The sequence below is a fragment of the Suricata suricatta genome, chromosome 2 (genome assembly GCF_006229205.1).
Source record: "Suricata suricatta isolate VVHF042 chromosome 2, meerkat_22Aug2017_6uvM2_HiC, whole genome shotgun sequence".
Classification (NCBI taxonomy): domain Eukaryota; kingdom Metazoa; phylum Chordata; class Mammalia; order Carnivora; family Herpestidae; genus Suricata; species Suricata suricatta.
The window spans coordinates 164,588,102-164,610,744 of record NC_043701.1 but is presented as its reverse complement, the minus strand read 5'-3'; the positions used below and the strand labels follow the sequence as shown (position 1 = coordinate 164,610,744).

General features: G+C 39.2%; 1 protein-coding gene across 1 annotated transcript in view; it reads left to right on the top strand.

Annotated features, from left to right (window-relative positions):
- SORCS1 (sortilin related VPS10 domain containing receptor 1) overlaps nucleotides 1-22,643 on the top strand; it is a gene marked incomplete at its 5' end in the record, with an annotated part of 502,465 nt that overhangs the window by 262,806 nt on the left and 217,016 nt on the right. Inside the window, one exon of the mRNA XM_029920325.1 lies at nucleotides 8,861-8,960. Coding sequence (XP_029776185.1) covers nucleotides 8,861-8,960 — 100 coding nt within the window. The remainder of the gene's footprint in view (nucleotides 1-8,860; nucleotides 8,961-22,643) is intronic.

Genomic DNA, 22,643 nt, shown 5'->3' with positions numbered 1-22,643 from the left:
AAATATAGCTTAAAAAGTTACAAATCAAATTAAATTGGAAATTCTGTGGCCTGCGGCAGAGCGGAAGTGTTTTCATAGTGCACGGATGTTCCTCTCCCTAAACGTACTATTTAACCCCCTTCTCTCTAACTTGCAGATTAACCTGAAACGCTCAGGGTATCCAAGAAACAGAGGGAAGCTTGTTCAGCTCAGGATGCATCATAGCATCTCAGCAGCATGTTTAAATTATATGTTTAGGCTGACAGGCCAATGTATTTCATGGCAGAATCCTTAGAAAGCAGGAGACAGTTTCCTTCAGCTTCACGTCATCGTTTGATGTAGATTGCCTATTATATTCTTGAGGTATTATGAAAAATGGATTTGGAGATATTTTCTTGACAGTGGGTAGACTAATGGAATCTGGTGACTTTATTTAAAATGTGCAGGGGTTTGTTATAACATGGTAATAGAAATATCAATTGCACTGACAGGTTAAAAAAATCTGTCAATGAATGATAATGAAGTTATTTAAATGTCGACTCACTCGCAAACATTTTCCAAACCCTAAATTATTCTCACTGCTTTAACCTCATGCATCCTAAGTTATTAAGGAGCTGTGTCTGCGATGCAGCCAATGCGCCTTTGGCTTTGGAAGCTGTTTTTATGCCGCCAAATGCACTAGGAGCAATGAAAGTGGCTGCTCTTAATGATTTTAGGAAAGAAACAAAATACAGAAGCCGCAGCTGCTTGATTTAGAGGTGAAAGTTGTTCCGCTTTCAGGATATCTCATTGGCACTGATTTGAGTAATGCTCCTATGCTTCCTTGCTTCCTGTCCCCAAGCTTCCCTCTATAGCTCAAGTCTTTACTTCGTGACCTTGGCAGTAAGGCTTGTAGTCTCCGGCATAGGGCATGTTAACCTCTCTGGGGTCTCAGGTAGAGGATGAGGTTAGGTTATTTGGATACTTTCTAAAGCTTTTTTGAAGAAGTGGTCTGACTCATTCTTGGTTCAGTGAGTGTCCATTAAGCTGCATGCATTCATTTGTCTTCCATATGGGGAAGACACCTGATGTGCCAGCACTATCCTGAGTCCTGGGGACCCGGGGGTGACGAAACATAAGCCCCCTGCCCTTCTGGCACCTCAAGTAGTCTAAGATGCTAAGCAAGCACTTCTGGATTAAAAGTAGAGGAGCGTATCTGTCCTTCTCTGCCTGACTTATTTCGCTTAGCATGACACCCTCGAGGTCCATCTGCTTTGCTACAAATGGCCAGATTTCATTCTTTCTCATTGCCATGTAGTACTCCATTGTGTATATATACCACATCTTCTTGATCCACTCATCAGGTGATGGGCATTTAGGCTCTTTCCATGTTTTGGCTATTGTTGACATTGCTGCTATGAACATTGGGGTACATGTGCTCCTATGCATCAGCACTTCTTTATCCCTTGGGTAAATCCCTAGCAGGGCTATTGCTGGGTCATAAGAGAGTTCTATGTAATAAATTGTATCATGTATCTTGAATGTATCATAGATAAGCTGCTATATAATGATTGCCACTTCAGATAGCTGTGAAATTAGGTGACTTACTAGTTGTTACTTAACCTTCTAATTTCTGTATAAGTCTAATTACATGAAATAGAAGTTGGGGTTCTGATTTTTTACTTTGCTTATCCATTTGGAGTGTCATTGTAACTACTGTATTGTAAATGATAGAAAATAATTGCATATGTTAAAAACATAGTGTTATATTCTAAAAAAAATAAAAAAATAAAGTTACAAAAAAGAAAATAAATAAATAAATAAAAGGAGAGGAGCGTAGAACACACTCCCAACGCCAGTCCCCTGTTACCCCACACAGCTGGTTGATTCTGTTAATTGCAGGAACTGCAGCACCCTGGCCAGATTATGCAGACTTCTTAATTTTGACTCAGTAGAAGTCCAAGGTCACCCAAGAGGAGCAAGCTTTCACTGAGCCAGCCAGTCAGTCAAGAACGAATTATGAGTGCTTGATGAGTCTGGGACACTCTTCTGAAAGCTAGGAAGATAGCAGTGAGCAAAACAGATATCTTTTCTACTCTCATGGAGCCTTCATTCTAGTGGGGGAGGACAGAAAGTATAAAAGTAAATAGAAACCTATCAGATGGTGGTAAATACTATGGAGAGAAAATAGAAGATGCTAGGGAGGATTGAGTGTGCTGGGGAGGTGGGAAGATGCTATTTCATACAGGATAACCAATGATCAGAAAGAAATTAGGGGCCAACTGGGGAAAGAGCTTTCCAGACACATGGAATAGCAAAGCTGGAGTGGGCGAGGGTGCAGGAAAGCAGAGAAGGCAGGGGGTTTAAGAGTTGGACATCTATCACCAACTTGTTAGATAAAAATGTACATATGACTTGTCCAAAGGAAGTCTGAAGTTTATTTGTTGAGGAAGCCAGAGCGCTGACTGGTTACTCAGCTACTGAGTTTCTGTGTCCATTTCTGTCTGACTCCAAGTATTTACTCTTTCTATTAAGCTATGATGTCTTGGTAGTCTTCATGAGACTTCATCAAATAATTAACAAGTTGATCCACTTACTTTTTGCATTTTTCTAGCCTTACTAGGAGCTGGGATGGACCAGATGAAAGATATACCTTCTCTAATCATTGTGAGAGGTTTTGTCTATGCTTTTCTTAAGTTCAATTTTCTCTAGCAGGTCCTCTGTCCTTCTTCCTGATATGAAGAAAAGCCAGGTTTGGGTCTATACCATATAAAACTTCAAAGAGTTTGAGTTCATATTCCTTGTACAAAGAAATGCTAACTCACATTCTGTAAATTATGTTCCCTTTTTCTCTTGTGGCTTTTGAGAGAGTAGTGCAGCATGGAATTAAGGATGAAAGCATCTTCCAAATTCTGTGGCATTAAGCAGTTCGATTATACTGCTTCTGGATCCTCCTTATCTGTAACCTGTGATTAATATCAGAGTCAATCTCATGAGGTCCTGCATTTAAGAGCTTAGATCACATTGTAAGCACCCAGTAAACACACTCATTTTTGATCCCTGTTAGGTTTCCTACACATAGTAGTCCATTCAGCAGTGGAAATTCTGGCACAATTATTATAGAATCAGAGTGTAAAATCTGTCTCTCAAATTCCAATTCTTACCCTTACCTCTCCAGTTCGAGGCCCACACAAAGCTACTAGCACACATAACCTTTAAAATATGACAGACTAGATTTGGTTACATTTTAAACGTGTAGGGGCACCCAGGTGGCTCAGTCAGTTAAGCGTCTGACTTTGGCTCAGGTTATGATCTCATGGTTCATGGATTTCCAGCTCCATGTTGGGCCCTGGGCTGACAGCTCAGAGCCTGGAGCCTCCTTCAGACTCTCTCTCTCTCTCTGCCCTTCCCCAGCTTATGCTCTGTTTTTCTCTGTCTCCAAAAAGAAATCAGTGCTAATTTTTTTAAATGGTAGTAACTTCACAAATATTTTCTAAGAAAGCTAAATCTAAATTCCTTTTTGTGATTGAGATTCCTCTTGAGGGTTCATGTTTTTGGTTTTGGTAAGTATTGAGAAAGAATACCAAATATAATCCAGAAAACAATTTAGTGATAAATAAACAAAAGCTGCCATTTAGAGATTGCATATTACATGCCAGTCATTGTGCTCAGCACTTTTCATGGGTTAATTTAGTTTACAAATGATTCTGTGCTTATTTATTATCTTATTTGATGGCATAAGATGATAGAGGAAATGCAGTCACACATTTTATTTCGAGAACTTCTGTGGAAACTAGTCATGCTCTGGGTCCATCCCGTCTCTGAGTCTGATGGACCACTATACTCTGAGAGATATCTCTGGTCTCTGGGAAGGCAGGTGGCACTGAATGTGATTTCTCCATCCATCCGAGCACCTCATTTCAACTCTTTGAATATAGGAAATACTTGAATAAAGACACACTTTCAAATGTTCTAAAAGTCACTATTTAAGATATGTTTGCAGAAAGGTTGTGCAAGGATTAAGGATCAAAAGCAAAACCGTGAGCACCTTGATTTAATCACCTACATATTTACTTTCCTGGAATGCTTATCTTTTTTACGCTTTCAGCTTTTTCTTACACAGCATTGGTGTTGACAGAAAGCCTGTTTTTCATCTGGATATAAGTCAACCTATAAACAGAACTTAAAAAAATTGCTTTGGGATGTTTTAAAAAAATGATACAAGTTGAGAATTCAAGGCTACTTCTATTGCATCTTAAATGCATCTCTCTGTGTTACATTTTTTAACATTACTGGGTTTTTTTGGCCTTGACAGTAGCAGTCACTTTTTTAAATTTTATTATTATTTTTAAATATAATTTATTGTCCAGTTGGCTAACATACAGTGTATACTTTGTTCTCTTATTATAGGGGGTAGATTCCCATGGTTCATCACTTACATCATATAACACCCAGTGCTCATCCCACCGAGTGCCCTACTCAGTGCCCATCACCCAATTTCCCTCTCCCTCATGCCCCACCATCAAGCCTCAGTTTGTTCTATGAGTCTCTTATGATACGACTCTCTCCCTCTCTATTTGTAACTATTTTCTTCCCCTCCCCCATGGTCTTCTGTTAAATTTCTCAAGTCCCACATGAGTGAAAACATATGATATCTGACTTCTTGGACTGACTTATTTCACTTAGCATAATAGCTTCCAGTTCCATCCACATTGGTGCAATTGGCACAATTTCATTCTTTCTCATTGCCAAATAGTATTCCATTGTATATATTAATCACATCTTCTTTATCCATTCATCAGCTGATGGACATTTAGACTCTTTCTGTAATTTGGCTATTGTAAATAGCAGTCACCTTATGATTAGCATAGGCTGGTACTTTTCTCTGCAGATTTGATTTGTTTAAATATTTTTATTGTTCCCCTTTTCTTAAAAAAAAACAAGATTCATAATCTTTCTTCTGCCTTTTATTTTTGGCCTTTGATATGCTTTTCCAAAGCATGTTGCTCAGAACACTAATTTAATTAGCTATCCTGCAAGAATGAATCCTATAATCAAATATGTTTGGAAAATTCTTCATGGAATATGCATTTAAGAGGTTCACAGCAAGTATTAAAATAATAAAATAGATCTATGTTTATGAGAATAATAAAATGTATACATTCTGAAGTAAAGGAACATTAAATTTTGGCTAATCAAGAAGTTCCTAACATTTTTTTTTTATCCTGGATAACACTCCTCTCCCTCATAACTAGGGATGATACTTAAAATATTTAACAGCCAGGACATTGGATCAACAGCCAACCTGCTGCTCAACTGTCTGTCTCTCATCTGCTCTTTCAGAGCCCAGATCCCTAGGGGGCTGCAGCCCCCACCGGTGACCATCCTATGATACTGGAAGCCTCTGTTAGCTAGGAAGGAGGGTTTGCAGATGGGTACTAGGAATTGCTTTCCAGGGTGCAGTGCCTTCTCCAAGGTCACTGTCTCCTTCACCAGGGCTCAGGCTGATTGGCACGGGCACTAACCAATCAGAGCAGGCGCTTGCCTTATTCCTGAGCAAGTTTCTTGAGGACCTCTACTGTGCCAGCTTTCGATCTTTTGGTTGCTGGACTGTGAGGAAATCCAGGAGGTCTCCAAGGGAGAGACCATGTGGTAAGGTTGGCAGAAGTGCTACTCAGAGAACTTAGTGCAGTAACTATGTTTTTTCTCTCTCCATCTATCAGCTTTTATGAAGCCATAATGCTTAAACATGCAGCTCTGCTGAAATTGGGAATTAATAAATTTTGATTCAGTTTCTGAGCTTTGAAAAATCAAGGGGCAGGAGATGCTATTAAACAATAATGGTAGATACCTTGAAGGGTCTGGACTGGTGATGTTATAATAAGGGGAAAGTATCCAATAACATACTGTAAACTCTCTGAAAAAAGTTACCAATATATATGTGGGCCAGTTACTCTATTATCATCTTGTTACATTGAGATTTCAGCTAACACACATACATGCACACACACCAGGGATTCCATGTAGTGTCCTTATGGGAGCATCCTCGTTTGCCTGTAGGATATACCTTTCGAATGTAAACATATTCTTGAGTACCTTAAGGACTGAGTTGATAACAATGATGAGAAACTCATTATTGCCCCTCTCTACTCATTCCTACTTCTCTGGCCTCCATTCCCAGTATCCCACCAAGAAATCTGAAACATTCTCTCATCTCCAACATAGCCCTGCTGATGTCCACCTATGTCTAGGCAGCACTTGTCAGTGTAACAGTATTTGCACACCCTGTCCTCCTGCCATAGCCCCCTCTGTGATAGATTTTGCATTTATTTGCTTGTTATTAACTTGTGAGTATTGTCCAAAATAGTGATTAGAAGAAATTATCTGATGAAAGGACCCAGATAACGGCTAGTGAAATTTTAGAGACAATCAAGTCTTAAGAATGAGAGGAAGTTGATTAGGAAGGCCAGTTTAGGATGGCGGGGGCGGGGGGGGGAGTATACACCAAACACCAAATTTGGGCAAGTGGAGAAAACAGTCTTAGGAATTTTTTGGAGGGCTGTAGGAAATTTCAGCTTGAGTTTGAGAGGGAAAAGGAATATGGAAGGTGAATCTAAAGAAGTGTGTTGTAATTCACAGGTAAGATCTGTGAAAGTTGTGGATGCTATTCACGTATTCTTGGCTATCAAACCAATGTTTGTTTGACTGGGATAGAGCACAGGCTAGTCCAGAAGAAATCCAGTTATGTATTTGGGTAACAAAAGGTGCCCTCTAGTTCATGATGCTCAGATTACTTCCCTTTTCTAAAGCCCTACAATTTTTCCATTTTCAAGTACAGTTGTTCTTCCAAGAAACTTGGCATACATAATACCAATCTTCACTGATTTGGGGCATCATCTAAATTCTCTAAAGGGTTGACTATTATAGAATTATATGTAATTATTCTATAATATACATAATTTATAATATAAATTATATAATTTGTTATATAGTAATATATCTATAATACTTATTTATAGATCATTATTAGCTAGATATTACAAATAATTATAGATATACATTATATCTATAATATTTATAGATACCTTACTATAAACAAATTATGATTTATATTATGAATTATAAATATATAACAAATTGTATGTAATTATAGATATAGATATACATAATATTTACATTAAACATATAGTTATATTTATGCTTTCATATACATATATACACATGCACATATTTATACACATACACACACACACACACACACACACACACACACACAATTTATATGTGTATAAATTTTAGGGGTAAAATCCCCTGGATGCCCAGCCAGAATAAATTCTTAATTCCCTAATTCAAAGATTACATATACAGCTTTCTTGCTCCAGTGCCTGGTCCAGGGTGAGCTCTTAATGTGTGACAATGAGAGTGTTAACCCAAACTCCTTCTCTGTAGGCTTTATGACCTGTAGGGATTTGCAACTTTTATTAATATCAAAAATTAATTAAAATGGTTATATTTTTGTGTCTAATTAAACCAACTTTATTTTCTAAGCCTTGTTATTTTTTTTTAATGTGTATTTCTGTATTTTGAGAGGGAGAATGTGCATGAGCAGGGGAGGGGCAGAAAGAGAGGAAAAGAGGGAATCTGAAGCAGGCTCCATGCTGTCAGCCCAGAGCCCAGTGTGGGACTTGATCTCACAAACAATGAGATCATAATCTGATCTGAAATGAAGAGTCCGATGCTCAACCCTCTGAGGCACCTAGGCACCCCTACGCCTTGTTAATTCTAATCTATAACATTGAACTTAACACATTATAACATTATATGTTCTGCCTCTCAAATAAAGTTGTTAGATTTTGAGAGTGGGGGATTAGGTTGTACCCTGATTCATGGCGCAGGTTTCGTATGTTTTAGTTCTACAAATGTGGGTGAATGAATGAATGAATGAATTGGGAACCTCCTATATGTACAAAGAAGACAAAGAGGAAATTTTATTTCCTTCAAATTAAACAAACAAATGGTGGTATAATGTACGTAGTGCAGGACTTAGGGCCAGAACACCTGGATTCACATACTAGCTAGCAACTTACCCGCTGTTTTCTTTGAACAGGTCACTTAAGTTCTGTCAACCACTGACTTCAAATACAGATAATATTCCCTGCTGCACACAGTTGTAAAGATGATCTAATAAGATTAAAATTCTGAAATATGTAATTAGCTTTGATAGAGAAGGTGATTAAAGCCTATTGATTCAGTCAGAATTAATAAGTTATTGACCAAGGGCTAGCTAAAGATGAGAAAATGTCCCAAATAGACAGGGTCAGTGCCGAGAAGTAATGTCCTCCCAACTGAAGGTTGCTTAACACCAGAAAAGGCCACCAGATAAGATTGTGAAATTTCACTTATTATTAAGACGCTTTCTTACTCTTAAATAATAGGAAAAGACTGAATGACCTTTGAAGGGACTGATCCACTATATATTCTATGACTCATGAAAGGAAACACAATTTATAGATAAATCATGAGAACCTGCTTTTCCACTGTGCCAGACATAAAGCAAAAGTTTGAAAATGTCAAATCTCTGTAAAAACTCTTTATTTTTGTGGTCAATTCAAGAGACACTCTCATCTCTTAATCTTTTAAAATTAACCACATCGCTTATGCAGAGTACGTACCTGAAGGAGCAGTAAAGAGATGGTGTTTTAATTTTTACCAATTCAATTTAAATGCAAATGTTAACCACTCACATGATGCTACTGTGTACATAATTAAGCATCATTATATACTACATGAATCATCTAGAAACCTCCTGAGAGCCATTCTACTATGTAAAACATGCATTATACTGACAAGCAGCCAAATGACGTATACCTCTGTCCTCATTAATGCTCCTTTTGAATTATAGGTCAACTGATTATGGAACAACCTATGAGAAGCTGAATGATAAAGTTGGGTTGAAAACAATTTTAAGCTATCTCTACGTGTGTCCTACCAACAAGCGTAAGGTAAGATATGTCTACTTCCCGATGTAACTTCTGTCTTAGTTGGCTAGCTTCTCTAGCTAGCTAAAAATCCATTATTTTACAATTAATCTGGTAGGGGAGGTGTAAAGATGAGTTGATGGATGTTAAGGTGGTAAAATGTCTCAATTCTCATAATTTCTAGAACAACAGCTGTGAATGGGGGAGGGTGAGAGGTAGGCTTTACCATTACTGAAAGGCAGCTCCAAGGAATAGGGCTCCCTGAGTGGAGGCTGCTGACTCTCTTGTAAGATCTCTGACTAGTCAGAATCGGAATTATCTATCTTGACAAAATAGAAGAAGAGTTGGGGTCTTCATCTGAAGTCCCCATGTTTTCCCCTGACATGAGTAAATTAACTAGAATTGAAGTGAATGTGTCCTCTGGTAGCAGGTTGGACATTTTCATTTCTAACACTTATTCAGCCTGCACACAAATTCAGAATGGAGGCACTGCTGAAAGGAACCTTGGAGATTATCATAAACTGCACCCTAATTTTATAGATGAGGAAATTAATGTTCACTGAAAGATAATGCTTTGCCCCATTGCAGAGTTACAGGCGCAGTTGGAACCGGAATTCAGGTTTCTTGGTTGGCAGCCATATTGTTTTCTCTGCATTTTACTGCTCCTAGTGAGAGGGTTTATCTCCTCTTCAATGAGAGATATTACTTTCTCAAAGAAGAAAACATTTGCTTTTAAATGAGACTTACTTATCTCAGGAGGAGAGTGGCACTACATCAATTTTTTGGTGTTTTTAAACTTGCATTGTCAGATTCTGAATTCTGACACATAGTTTCTAAGTGTTCTGTGAACTGCATGAAGTAACAGTATCCATCCAGAAATATAAAGTTGCTGTCCATTAATATGTCATATGTCCATATGTCAATGGTAGCATCGATATACAGTTTCTCGTTTTAGATACGTCGGCAGTCAAGTGTCAGTGGCCTCAGCTAGGTTCTGCATTTCGTTATCTGACCTATGGGAGGTGGGTGAGGACATCCCCGAACCATCATTCCTCAGCTCCGGCTGCATATTCAAAGCTCTAGTTGATCCCCAAATGTGCAAGCCCTGCTCTTAACCCCATTGCTCTGGATTAGAGCTCAGGTACCTTGAGCAAGCTCCCAGATGCTTCTGGTATGTATCTAGGATTGAGAACCACTTTTGTAAAGTGTAACACTCCTTTTGGCCCTAAAGATTTCAAGTTCTTTGGTAGAAGCAGTGTATACAGATGCTTGTGTTGTACGTCTTGAATGCACACCCAGCTAACCTGGATAACAAACTATTGTGATTGACTTAACCTCTGCAAGCGGTGTCATAGAATTTAAAATCAGGGTAATTACAATTCCTGCCTCACGTGAATAGCTGTAACCATTATATGAAATAAAGCATATCAGGTGTTTAGCACAGAACAGTTAAGGCTCTATCAATGTTTTCTCTAACTTTATTAATTTTTTCTCATTGCCTTTTTCTCCTTCTTTATATAATTATTAGAAGTAATAGTAATGATTATCCTCCTCCCCTAAATAGCAATGTTCAGTAGAACTTTCTTTAATAATTTCTTTAAGCTGTCCAATACCTTAGACTTTAACCACTTGTGGCTATTGCATATTTGAAAGATAGCTAGTGACTGAAGAACCAGATTTTAAATCTAATTTAACTTTAATTAACTTAAATGTAAATAACCACTTGTGGCTGATGACCCCAGTATTGGGTAGCATCACTCGATAATGTCAAGCTCACGAATGTCGAGATGTACGCTGAACCTTCCTGTCTTCCCCACACTGGCCAATTACTGGTCCATCATCGGCAATTACACATAAACAATTTGACCTGCTGTATACAGTCCTAAATTGAGGAACTGAACTTATATCCTTTAGTTTTATAATGAGATTGAGGTGTTTGTTACCTTTGAATCAATGCTTTTATCTCCTATTGATTTTTCCTCTAGTTTCACATTTTTAATTAATTTTATTTAAGCATCAACAATTTGTAGGCATCATAGGATACAAAGAAATACGTCAGCATTCTACCCTCAAAGGTCCTGGATTCTAGTAATAAATGGAATGTGACTTTCTGTCATTGAAATTTCCTTTGACTGTTTTCTACCTAACCGATGACTTTGGGTGTGACATTTATATTTTCCACTTTGCAAAGTGATAGAGGCAAAAACAAAGGAATTTATAGCTGGAAGAGACTTTAAAATTGTTCTTAGAATTGTTCTAATCTAGTAATAAGTCCCTGTTTTATTGATGCTGTTAGAGAGGCATATAATTTAAGAAAAAAAGAAAAGATAAGATGCCAAACACTGAATGTGAGCATAGGGTTTTCTGTAGCAGTAAGTGACTCCAACATGGTGTGCAGGAGCAGAGCGTGGAAAGTGAGACTCTCAACTCCAGGCCTGGCTCCTAACGTGGGCAGGAAAGCTTAGAGAGAGCACAGCATGAAGCCCTGCCCTCTAATCCACTCATGCCCGCTGTGAGGCATCAACCAGGCTGCATACTTAGTCTGTTGTTATCTGCGAGACTCTGAAGTCACCGGCCATGGCATTTAGCTACAATTCAAACCAGGCAGACCCTCTTTCCAGAGAAAGAGAAGTCATCACCCATGACTGAGAGAGAAGAGCTTTCTCTGGGCCTCTTACCTTCTAGAAACAGAGGTGGGCCTGTGCTGTTTCAATCACAGTTTATGGGTGAACCTAAGTGGAGGGTTCCTTTCCTGTACAGATAAATGAGGCCTTCAGGGTCACTTTCTGAGATGCTGATATATTTAAGAAATATTGGAGGACGATGAAGGTCTTTACAATGGTGCAAAAATCAATAAAGTTGACATAGCAGTATATTTGTGTACAGTTTCTCTACTTAGGAGGTGAATTTATCACCATGAAATGTGTACTCCACCACCACCAGAAGCGACATACTCAAACCAAAGAGACAGGACCTGTACAGCATTTTAAGTATGAATATATTTCCCCCAATCAATGAGAGTTTATATATTTTTTAAATTTTTGTAATGTTTTGTTTATTTTTGAGAGAGAGAGAGAGAGAGAGAGACAGCTTGAGCAGGGGAGTTTCAGAGAGAGAGGGGGAGACACAGAATCTGAAGACAGGCTCCAGGCTCTGAGCTCGCTGTCAGCACAGAGCCTGACGCGGGGCCCACACCCACGAACTGTGAGATCATGACCTGAGCCAAAGTCGAACACTCAACCAACTGAGCCACCCAGGCACCCTGAGAGTTATATTTTTTAAAAGAGATGAAAAAAAGAAGAAATAAAGAAATATGAGGCTCTATTAATTATGCAGGACAAAGGCACTCAAATTTGCTCCAGTTCTCCGAGGACTTCTGTTTCCTCCAGTGAAAAGGCAGGCTCCTTTATAGGGTTGTATTAATTCTTTTCCATCTCTAGGGTGCTATCGAGCAAGTTAACATCTTTTGTACCAGATATGTCTCTCTGCTTTTCACATCAGTGGGAGCAACCGGAATGAAACTGACATCAGGGTAACTGCCTTGCGTTCCCAGAAACCTGTTTTGCCTTCACACCCTTACTGCTATTTTTAGCTGCTTGTGAGGACAAGAGCAGTTCTTCAATCAGCGTGCTTCCAACAGTGGGCTTGATGTCCTGGCTTTGCAGACAGCGTGTTAGGGGCATTCCTGGGATCAGAGTCCAGAACAAAACAGGCCCTTATTTACAGTTTAAATTAATGATCAGCCATTGGCTGTTTCTCTGCAAGCCTGCTGTAAATGGCGGCAGCTTTCCCTGGATACGTCTGTTCCAGTAAAAACTATAATCTCATCATAGGGCAGTCTGGGAAATCTTGACTAGAGACCTAGAAAGCCTGCTCCCAGGCATTGTCCCAGCTCATGCATACCCTCTTTCCAAGGAGCCCTCCACCTGGGCTCTGGTAGATGACATAGGCCCAGAAGAATAAGAGTAAGTGGATCCTGGCACTGGAGGAGAGGCAGGCTGGCTGGCTGTCACCACGTCTCCAAAGGAGAGAGCTCCCCACTCCAGCCCTCGATAAATCCCAGGGCTTTTTGGTGTCAGCAGTGATTTACTGGCCACATACGTGTAATTGTCTATGAGAAAGGATGATTTAATATGCACCTGAAATGAGCGACTTGGATGTGGAGCGTGATGGAAAGAACGAATACAAATGTAACAAAGAAAAACAAAGTTGGTGCTGAAATCTTAGTCTCAATCTTAAATTCTCACTGAGGTTATTGGTATTCTGCCTAAAAAGAACGCTTCTTTATACTCTGTGTGTGTCTCTCAGCAATGCCTTTCCCATCACCCCCAGCCAGCCTTAGCTGCTCTCCCCACACAAGGTGTCATGTAACATCTTCGAGGATTAAAGAATACAAAATCCCAAGTGGAATTCATTGGGAGGAAAATAAGAAAAGAGGTGTTTTGTTTTGTTTTTTTAAAACTTGGAACATCCAATTCATTTCATTGTTACATCCTTGTCCTCTCCATGCACTTTGTTCTCAGCAAAGAAGAAACCTAGAGAGTATTTGCTCTTTATCTTTCCTGTGGCCCCTCCGCACCCCAGTTTCTTCTCCTTTCTGTGTTATCACCACTTAATTAATACCATTCCTGCTGAGAGAGCCTTCCAAGGCTTTCATCCTATAAATAGGACCCCAGCTCCTCAGACACATTGATCATTTTTGCGGGTCTCTTGGTACATGCCAGCATTAAACACTGTTTGCATTTTTTCCAGATGTTAGGTTTTAATTACCTTACTGTATGTGGCACTTTCTAAATAGGCGTTTGATTATTGACTCCTGGTCTCTTCTCTTTATGTCCAGGGTATGCTTAATTCCTCTTGACATTTCCTTGGAGGTGTGTGTGTGTGTGTGTGTGTGTGTGTGTGTGTATCTATGTATGTGTGTGTGTATGTACATAGACAGATTATAGATATAGGTATATGTCATGCATGTGAATTTTGGGGACAGGGAAAAGGTACAGTTGATAACATCTGCCACCTTCAATGGAATCATTGAATCAAGCCTAAAAGTTGTTAGAGGTATTCAGATTCTGCCTTTTCATTTAACAGACATGGATACTGAGTCCCTAGAGTTTAGTGACTTTCCTGAGGTTGCCTACAGCTCATGAATGAGAATCAAAGATCATTAGACTTTTAAGGTAAATGTCAAATATCCTCTATTCCATAAAATCTAATCAATTGCATTAAAGAGACGTTCTCTCTCCTTCTTATATATATTTTTTTATTTTCCAAGCATCTGCTTCTCTTTTCTAGCACTTTTCCCTCACTCCTAACTGGTTGGTCCTGACCCTGTCTAATGCCCCATTTAGAATGGAAGGCCATAAGAGGAGAAAAGACCTTCATCAGCTTTCTAGGCTGTAACAGGCCCGAGCGCAGCATCGTGACTTATGGTAGATGTCCAGCACATGGCTGAGGATTTGAATTGAACTTAGTTAGGTTGGCTCTGAGCTCCTCAGCTGGAACTTGAAAAGCAAAGGACATTGTAAAACCAACTTTGGCTCTTTTTTCCCCTCTAATTATGAAATTAATTCTTTCAAATGAATAAATAAGGATAGTAAAAATCTCTGTAGATTTTAGTTATTTCTAGGCCAAAATGTATAATTTTATCTTTTCAAGCCAAGAAGGGCATGATTAATATTTGAAATGCCAGGACTTTGCATAGCACTCACTCGACATTATCTGGCGAGGCCGAGGGGAACCAGCGTATTGTATAATACATCAAAGGGGGTACATGACATTTCCCTTGGCAGACGCTCGGCAGTAGCTCACTCCGCCCTAACTCTTTTATCTGTCCCTTTGTACACAAGATCATGCATTTGCCTCTAATCTTTGAAAAATAACATGTATTTCATTCATAAAGAAGTGCAGCCCATGAACTCAGAGACATAGTGGATGTGGCATTTTCCAAACTTCCCCACGCTTAACCTGGGCAATGATGGCTAAAGGGAGAGATCATCGCCTTTGATCCTGCCAGGGAACAGTTGAGTGTGTATGCTGTTTCAGTCCATCAGTCTCTGTTCTGTTCTCTTCTTGAGCCTTCAGAAAGAAAATCAAGTGCAAGAAAACATGCTACATGTATGTTGTTGTTTTTTTTTTCTGGGTGATTTTCTGAGAGTCACCCAAACCATTGGGTTTCAGACAGGCTACAGAACAGTAAGAGCAAAGTGCTCTGTTTGAAATGGGCAGGGTGCCCAGAGCTGTGCCCATGAGCACCCCCATCAGTACCCCCAGCGTGGCTCCGGGGAGGCCTCTGGGACTCCTGGGTTCCATAGAGTGCGGTTGGGGAAAAAATACTCATCTACACCATCCATCCTGTGTATATTCAACTACACCTGAAACAGCCATGCACCTCATACAGTTTTATATGAATCAAAGCACCCATGATACATTTATAAATAAATAAATATGAACAAAACCATAATCATTTCAATTTTAGTACATTATGTTTATAGTAAGTGCCTTGTTGATCTTTATTGAACCTTATCTGTGCCTAACCCCATGTAAAAAAAAGTGGCAAGTTTATAAAATACCATTTTTCTCAGCACCGATCCAGCTACATAGTATATTTCTGTTTCGTTTCATGTAGTATTAACTATTACTAAGTACTTTTTTGGTGGAAAGAAGCTTCTTGCATAATTAACATCATATATTTGTTATTCATCATTTGTAAGATGCTAAATCTATCACATATAATAAGTATCTAATGCATTAAATATTAATCATGAATTGCTGATTGAAAAAGTTATATGTGTATGAGGATCAAGTTTACACAATGTTGCTTTTATAATTTAAAGTTGATTAGTTATGGTTATTTTTTTAGAAATACACAGATAACTAATGAGCTAAATAGGTGGGTAAAAAGATGATGGACAACAGATCAGCCTTTTCTAAGTTTAGATAATGCTTTCTAGTTGGCACCAAGTAATATTTCTTTATCAAACTGAGGAAAAAATGAGAACTCCGTCTTTTGGTTTTGTTCATTTTTAACAAATGAGGCTAATCAGGATGGATATAGTCTCAACTGGTCTCCAATTTTATGAAGTAAGTGGCCCGGAAATTGCATTTTTCTTGTACCACTGACTGGGTCTGAAAAGGTAGGTTTCCTTTGTAGCCAGGTGAGCAGAAGTTTTCAAAAAGGGAAAGAAGCCTGTATCAGACACTAATCATTTTTCAAATACACACAATAGACCCTCTGCTCAGCCTTCTTTGGGGATTGGATTCTTTTTTTTTTTTTAAGTTATCTATCCATCTGCCTATTTTTTAAATTTATTTTTGCCTCATCATCTGTCCTTATTAGAACTTATATTCTCTGAAGCCTGGCTGGCCTAATGTTAAATGCCCATCCATTACCCTTTTATGAAGGTCAAATGCATCATTTCAGGTTGGTTCCAAGTTATGCTCTGCTGTGGAAAATGGTCAGAGGTCTTTTCAACATTCTGGTCTGTTTGCTTCCAGCGTACTCCCTGTGGCTTCTCAGAGGTTTCCATCATCCGGTGTTTGACATACTGTATCTAGAACATTTGTTTCTAGTGAATAGCCCGAGCTGCTCTCGTGATGGATGGAGATGAATGCTGGCCGCTACAGGAAATTGCCATATTTACTAGGGTGGGGATGTTTCACTCCAATATATCAGATCTGCCTCAAGCTTTCTCTTGGTGCTGTCAGGAAAAACAAAGTCAATGTCGATGAATCTTTAATAAAACCACTTTTTCACCCCTTGGAGAAATTACGAGAACACCACAGACCTCAGAGGCTCAGTCACTTCCATTTAAACATTCCTTCTTCTGACCTAACCTTTCTCTTGACCAAATCTTTTTCTGTTGGTTTTGTTCCTCTGTTCTTCTAGGCCTCCACCTCCCATTTTACTGGGTCTCTAACTGCTCATGTACTTATCCTCTAACCTTCCAAGTCACCTACTTAAAATAACTTATGCAGAAAAAAATACTGTACTTTGTAGGAAACAGGGTGGGCTTAGATCTTCAGAGGTAAAAAGGCCTGCACTATGGGATATACATCATCCCTGTGATGACTGGGAAAGAGAAATCTCTTCTGGCTGCCTGGGGCCGTGTACATGTACACACACACGTGTGCGTTTGGGGACTAGAATATGAAATATTTCCTTGATTGGTAGCTTCACCCTGGAATGAGCATGCCTGTAGTGAAAAAAAGGTGCTGTGAATGAATCTGAAAACTGTAGAATCAGGAAAAACTAAATCTCCGAATACACAGATAAGAGAGAAGCGGTATAGGAGGAAGGGCATGGGTGTTAAGCCACGAAAGAAGGTGATAGAGATCACCGCAAAGCCTTTAAAGTAACAAAGTATTAATGAAGCTAATACAAAGTGCACAGTGAAGACATAAGGTAGAAGAAAAAAATATAATAAAACCATAAATGTTTTCAATAGTAGATTAAGAATCTCGAGATCTCTCAGAGGAAAGAAGGCTAATTTACCGGGAACTTATTAAGACTTTCCAAGGGAGTATAATTTACCCTTATCTCTCTGTTCTTCCTGAGTGCTTTCAAAGGGGTAAAGGATGTTGATGGCCGTGGCCGAAATTGGTCTTGCCAGAAAGGAAAACACAATTACGACTTAAGTGTGGGGGAGTAGGAGGCCTCCATCAGGGCTCCCCAGCTCCCCAGCGGCAGATTCAAAGGTCACTGCTGCCGCCCACAACCTAACGAGTTTTCACCCTTTTAATGCCACCTCTCTTAGCTGTTCCTCATCCCTCTGTGCAATGGCCTCTTCTATTTACGTGCCTTGTAATTTCTGCACTTGTCAGGTGACCAGCTCATTGCCTATTTGCAGTCACAGTGGAGCTACACTTTGTCACTTGAAGGTGGTCATTGTGCATTTTTGCCTTGTGGAATCATTAGTTGTGGTATAATAGTTCCTATAATGGACCCTGGAACCAGCCTGCCTGGCTTTAAATCCCAACCAAGCCACTTACTAGTCGTATGCCCTTAGACAAAGGTTTATTTGTTGGTTTGCGTGTTATTAACCTCTCCATGATACAGTTTCCTCATGTCCAAAATAAAATAGAATGATTGTGTCAATATCATAAAGTAATTGTGAGAAGAATCAAAAACAAGCAAAGAACAGTGCTTGACACATAGCAAGCATTCAATAAATGTTTGTCTCCTTGTGACCACTATTATCTCTTTCAAATGACATGGCGTTGCCTTACACTGTCATTTGTCAACCCAACAAAAATTATTGAATGTCTATTTTGTCCCAGATCTTTTTTAACAACCAGGAAGTACAATAAAAATATAAGACATTGTCCTGCCTCTTAAGGATTGTGCAGTCTGGTAGAAGAGATGAATGTATAAACAGTCAACTACAGTACAGAACTTATGGATCATAATAGCTGTGTACATAGAACTCTATCTTTGGGGATTCAATGAAGGCTTCACAGAGAAGTAAATATTTGTCAGACGAGAAGGGAAAAAGAAGATGAAAACTGTCTTTTATTGTATGTGTTGTAAGAAACCAGTGTTCATGGACCATAGTGCATATATAGCTTTGATTGGTTTGCAAATACTAAATGAATAAGCATGGGCCTACTTTGACTCTTAAACATGCTAATTTCTATTTAATCTGACTATATTGACTAATTAGACCCCCAGAAATGCTTTCATGACTCAACTGAATTTTAATTTTAAAATAATAATACAATGTCTTTTCAATTGTAATAAACCTTCTTCCTGTCTTGCTTATAAAATCAGTAAATGACCAGTGGTGACATTATTAAGATTGAATTAATAAAAGTAAATTTTACCTTATTATAGCTGATCGATACAGATATATTCAGCATTTATCTTAACTACTTGTCATTCAGAACTACTGATGAGATTTGGAGGTACAATTTTAAGAAATCAATTGACACATTTTATTGAATACTTGGCTTGTACCCAGTTCTTTGCAAGCACATTGGTGAAAGTTAAAAAAAAATTGTGAACCTTGCATTGCCCTTATGGAATTTACCATCCTGCTGTAGGGATGCAATTAAAGAACAGTGCGAGACAGAAGATGATGGATTGCACGACACAAGTGACAAAGGCTCTAAGAGTTTAGAGAGGAATGTAGTCTGGAATCATCAGGAAAACAGCCTGAGTGGGGCTGAGATTGCTCAATGAAGCAGATTGGTATGATGCAGGGTCCTGACATCCACAACAGAAAAAAGTAATTGAGATGAGCCAACATTATTTAGTGGTAGGTGGTAGAAATACACACATGCATAAAACAGGGAACCATCTGCAAAATGGAGATTGAGGGGAGATATGTAGATAGAAATGAGCAGAGGCTTACATTGGTATGGGTACTATACCTTTTATTTTCTGAAATCTTAATAATTTGATAATATATATTACACATCCTACTCTTTTGCATTCTAAAAGTGCTCTTCAGAGTGGTCCTTTGCTAATCTGAATTGTGGATTTTGAAAATACACTTTGTTTAAACGTATTGAATGCTTAGGAGAGTGCCCAGATTAAAGCAGTAGTGACTATCAGGGATGTCAGGGAAATGAGAAGTATGAGTGAAACAATGCAATAAGAGAACCAGTGTAGCATTTTTAGGGGGTTGGGAGGGTGTTCCCCTTCCCACTGAACACTTCTGTTGTTCAGTGACTAACAGTTCATCTTTTCCCCTGCTGCTACTAAGGAGGACCCAGTTTTCTCCTGAGAGAGAGGGAAGAGCTACAACCTGTTAGCAAATGCCGGCGTTCTCTCTTTCACAAACCCAAGTTTCACTCCGATGATGCAGCTTTAGGAGCTAAGCCTATCCAGCTTGACTCAAGTAATGGTAGAGTTTGAATTTCAGACGATGTCCAGGAAGAAAGACAAACTCATGCGGAGGAAAAAGATGTTGAATTTTACGAAGGCATTTGTCTGATACTGGAAGCAGTCTACTTTGTTTTGCATTTATGTTATGTGGTATGTTTGTGTGGCTCTGCCCCTTATGCTTTATTAATTCATTATTTCACCAAAAGATTTGCATATGTTCTCGTCTGGCTTATGCTGTCTTTGTTCCTTGGCCCAAGCCCTTTGTGCTTCCATTTGGAAGTGTGTTACTGACATTTACAAACTCCCACAGAGGACTCAGTCAGTTACCACCATAGATACCCATTGTTCCAAGAGAGCTGACCTTTACCCCCAGGCACCAATTAAAATCTATTGCTACTCACCCCTGCAGTGCTTGCTGTAATTCTGGCTCAATGCCCAGTGTAACTGGTAGGATGCCTTCTTCGTAGTGTCATCTTCTTATTTTTCTTCCCCAAACAAGAAGAGAATGACCTACAAATGGAAATACATGCTTCTTCTGGAAGAATAAAGAGACAGACCACCAGAGTGGACAGCCATTTTCAATTAAATCACCTTTTGTGTCGACACAAATGAAGACCTTAAATAAATGGTATAATTAGGCGAAATTTGGGTCACTGCCTACAGGTTTATCCCAGATTCACATATCAGTGGAGCTGTCCCGTTACTTGGTGGTGGTGATTTGTTACTAATTGCAGGGCCATTCTGCCCTAAGCGTAGCTGGACTTGCTCTGTAGCAAGCTGATAGAGACCACAGTCCAGCCTGCAGGGAATTGGGCACGAGGCCTCTACATGTCACATTATGTGTGTTACCAGTGCAATGCTAGGATGGTAGCCTTTGGGTAAACTTAAGTTCATTTCTATAAAGGATTTTGAGATCAGGGTGTTCAGGGCTGGATGTAGTGTATATGAGATCACAGATGTTCATCTCTTTCTGCCGGACCAGCAAATTAAGATGTGCTAATTTAGGGAAACAGACATGGCAGTGTATTCAGAGGTGTATCACCTCCTTTGTCACCTGTTTCGCCATTCCATATCCCCACCTTCTGCGTGCTGGGAGTATGATGATTCTGACATTTTAATGGTATTTAAGGACAAATTCTAGTGACCCAGTTATTTTAGTAGAAATGGCTGTAGTGTAAACATAGAGACAAGTGGCCCAGGAACAAGTCTCTATAGTCAGATTGGGACCAGAAGTCCCGATTTGCTAAAAGTAAATGGAGCTTGAAATTTGCCTTTCTCTGTTTAGTTTAAAATTCCAGAGCTAAGCAAGTTAAAGCTTGATGGAAAACACTGTCCTATTCTTGTAGAAATGGCCTCTCCCTCCCACCCTCTCCCTGCATGGACAATGTGGGCCGTACTGAGAGAATGCAATTAATTCTTGCATCTGCAGAGAAAATGGTTCCTGCAGTTATATTATGCTCCCCCTTTTCTCCTTTCCTTACTATTTGAAATTTTATAGACTTGTGAAGATTATATTTGTATGAGGCCTTAAAATTTCCCATGAGCTACCACATTTCACTTTTCCTGCCCCGCAGGCCTCCGTAGAGCCTGGGAAGGTAAAGCGGCAAGTAGGAAGCCATCAGGCTCCCTAGAGATTTGGGTCAGCATTCCATTACCCAGAAGCCAGTGGAAACTGGTTAAGCTCATATGACAAAACCCAGAAGATTATCAAACCCAAACCATTTGGTTCCATTTATTATAAATAGAAAGTTTCATCCATGGTTCATTATGTTCCTCCTATACCAACCCAACTCGGGGGAATTACAAAGAACTCTGAAATAAATACATCGGAGAGAGCTGCGTTGAAATTGGATCTAACCTGTCTACAACTGCTTCATTTGTTTCTTCCTTCGTTTCCTTCACTCCCCAAACCCTCCCTTCCTGCCTTCCTTCCTTTCATATTCTCTCCCTTTCTAACACTCATTTATATGAAAGAGAGAGAGTAACATGACCACCTTATATATTTGACACAGAATATATTTTCAAAATGATTACAAAAAATGTGTGTGTGATATCTCAGCCACAGAAAAACACTAGGTGGGTGGAAGAAGTATTTTCTACCTGAGACTTTGTTAGTGACTGGTGTCTTTAAGCAGAATCCAGGTCTTTGCATTTCTGGTCTATGTTATTTCTTTTTTTTAATTATTTGAGAGGGGTGGAGAGAGAATCTCAAGCAGGCTCCACACTCAGTGCAGAGTCCGATGTGGGGCTTGATCCCACCACCCTAGGATCATGCTTTGAGCCAAAATCCAGAGTTGGACACTCAACTGAGTGAGCCGTCCAGGTGCCCTGGTCTATCTGTGTTCCTTCTATCACCACTTCCTAGATATTGCTCCAGCTGTCTTGTCTGTGATGTTACTTTTTAATAGTATTCTTGAGAGTAAGTGCTGATTCCTATATAGACCTTTAATAGATTTCATGTTTGAAATATGAATTATATGATCTCAGATAAAATGCAAAGCACAGAGAAAATGTAAAGGCAAGCCATATGTCACATTTGGAGTCAGCTTGTATAAAATCATTCAGTTTCCTGCTTATCGTATCATGATGATAGCCTTGACAGCTTTGCTGGATAAGCCTGATACTTTTAGAAACTTGAAGAGGACTCTGCACACAGTCCCACGGAAACTTCATTTAACCCCAGGTGTCAATACTGCTTCCCAGAAAGAACTCGGGAAATACTTGATAATAAATGGTAAGTGAATGAATAGAAAAATGAGTACATAAAAGAAAGTTTATGAATATATTTCTTCCTAAATATTTCTCTTCCTAAGTATTTCTAGGATGAGAGTGGCCAGCAATAATCTGGCTAGATTTGCTCTGGCAGGAGGATGGGCAGAGTA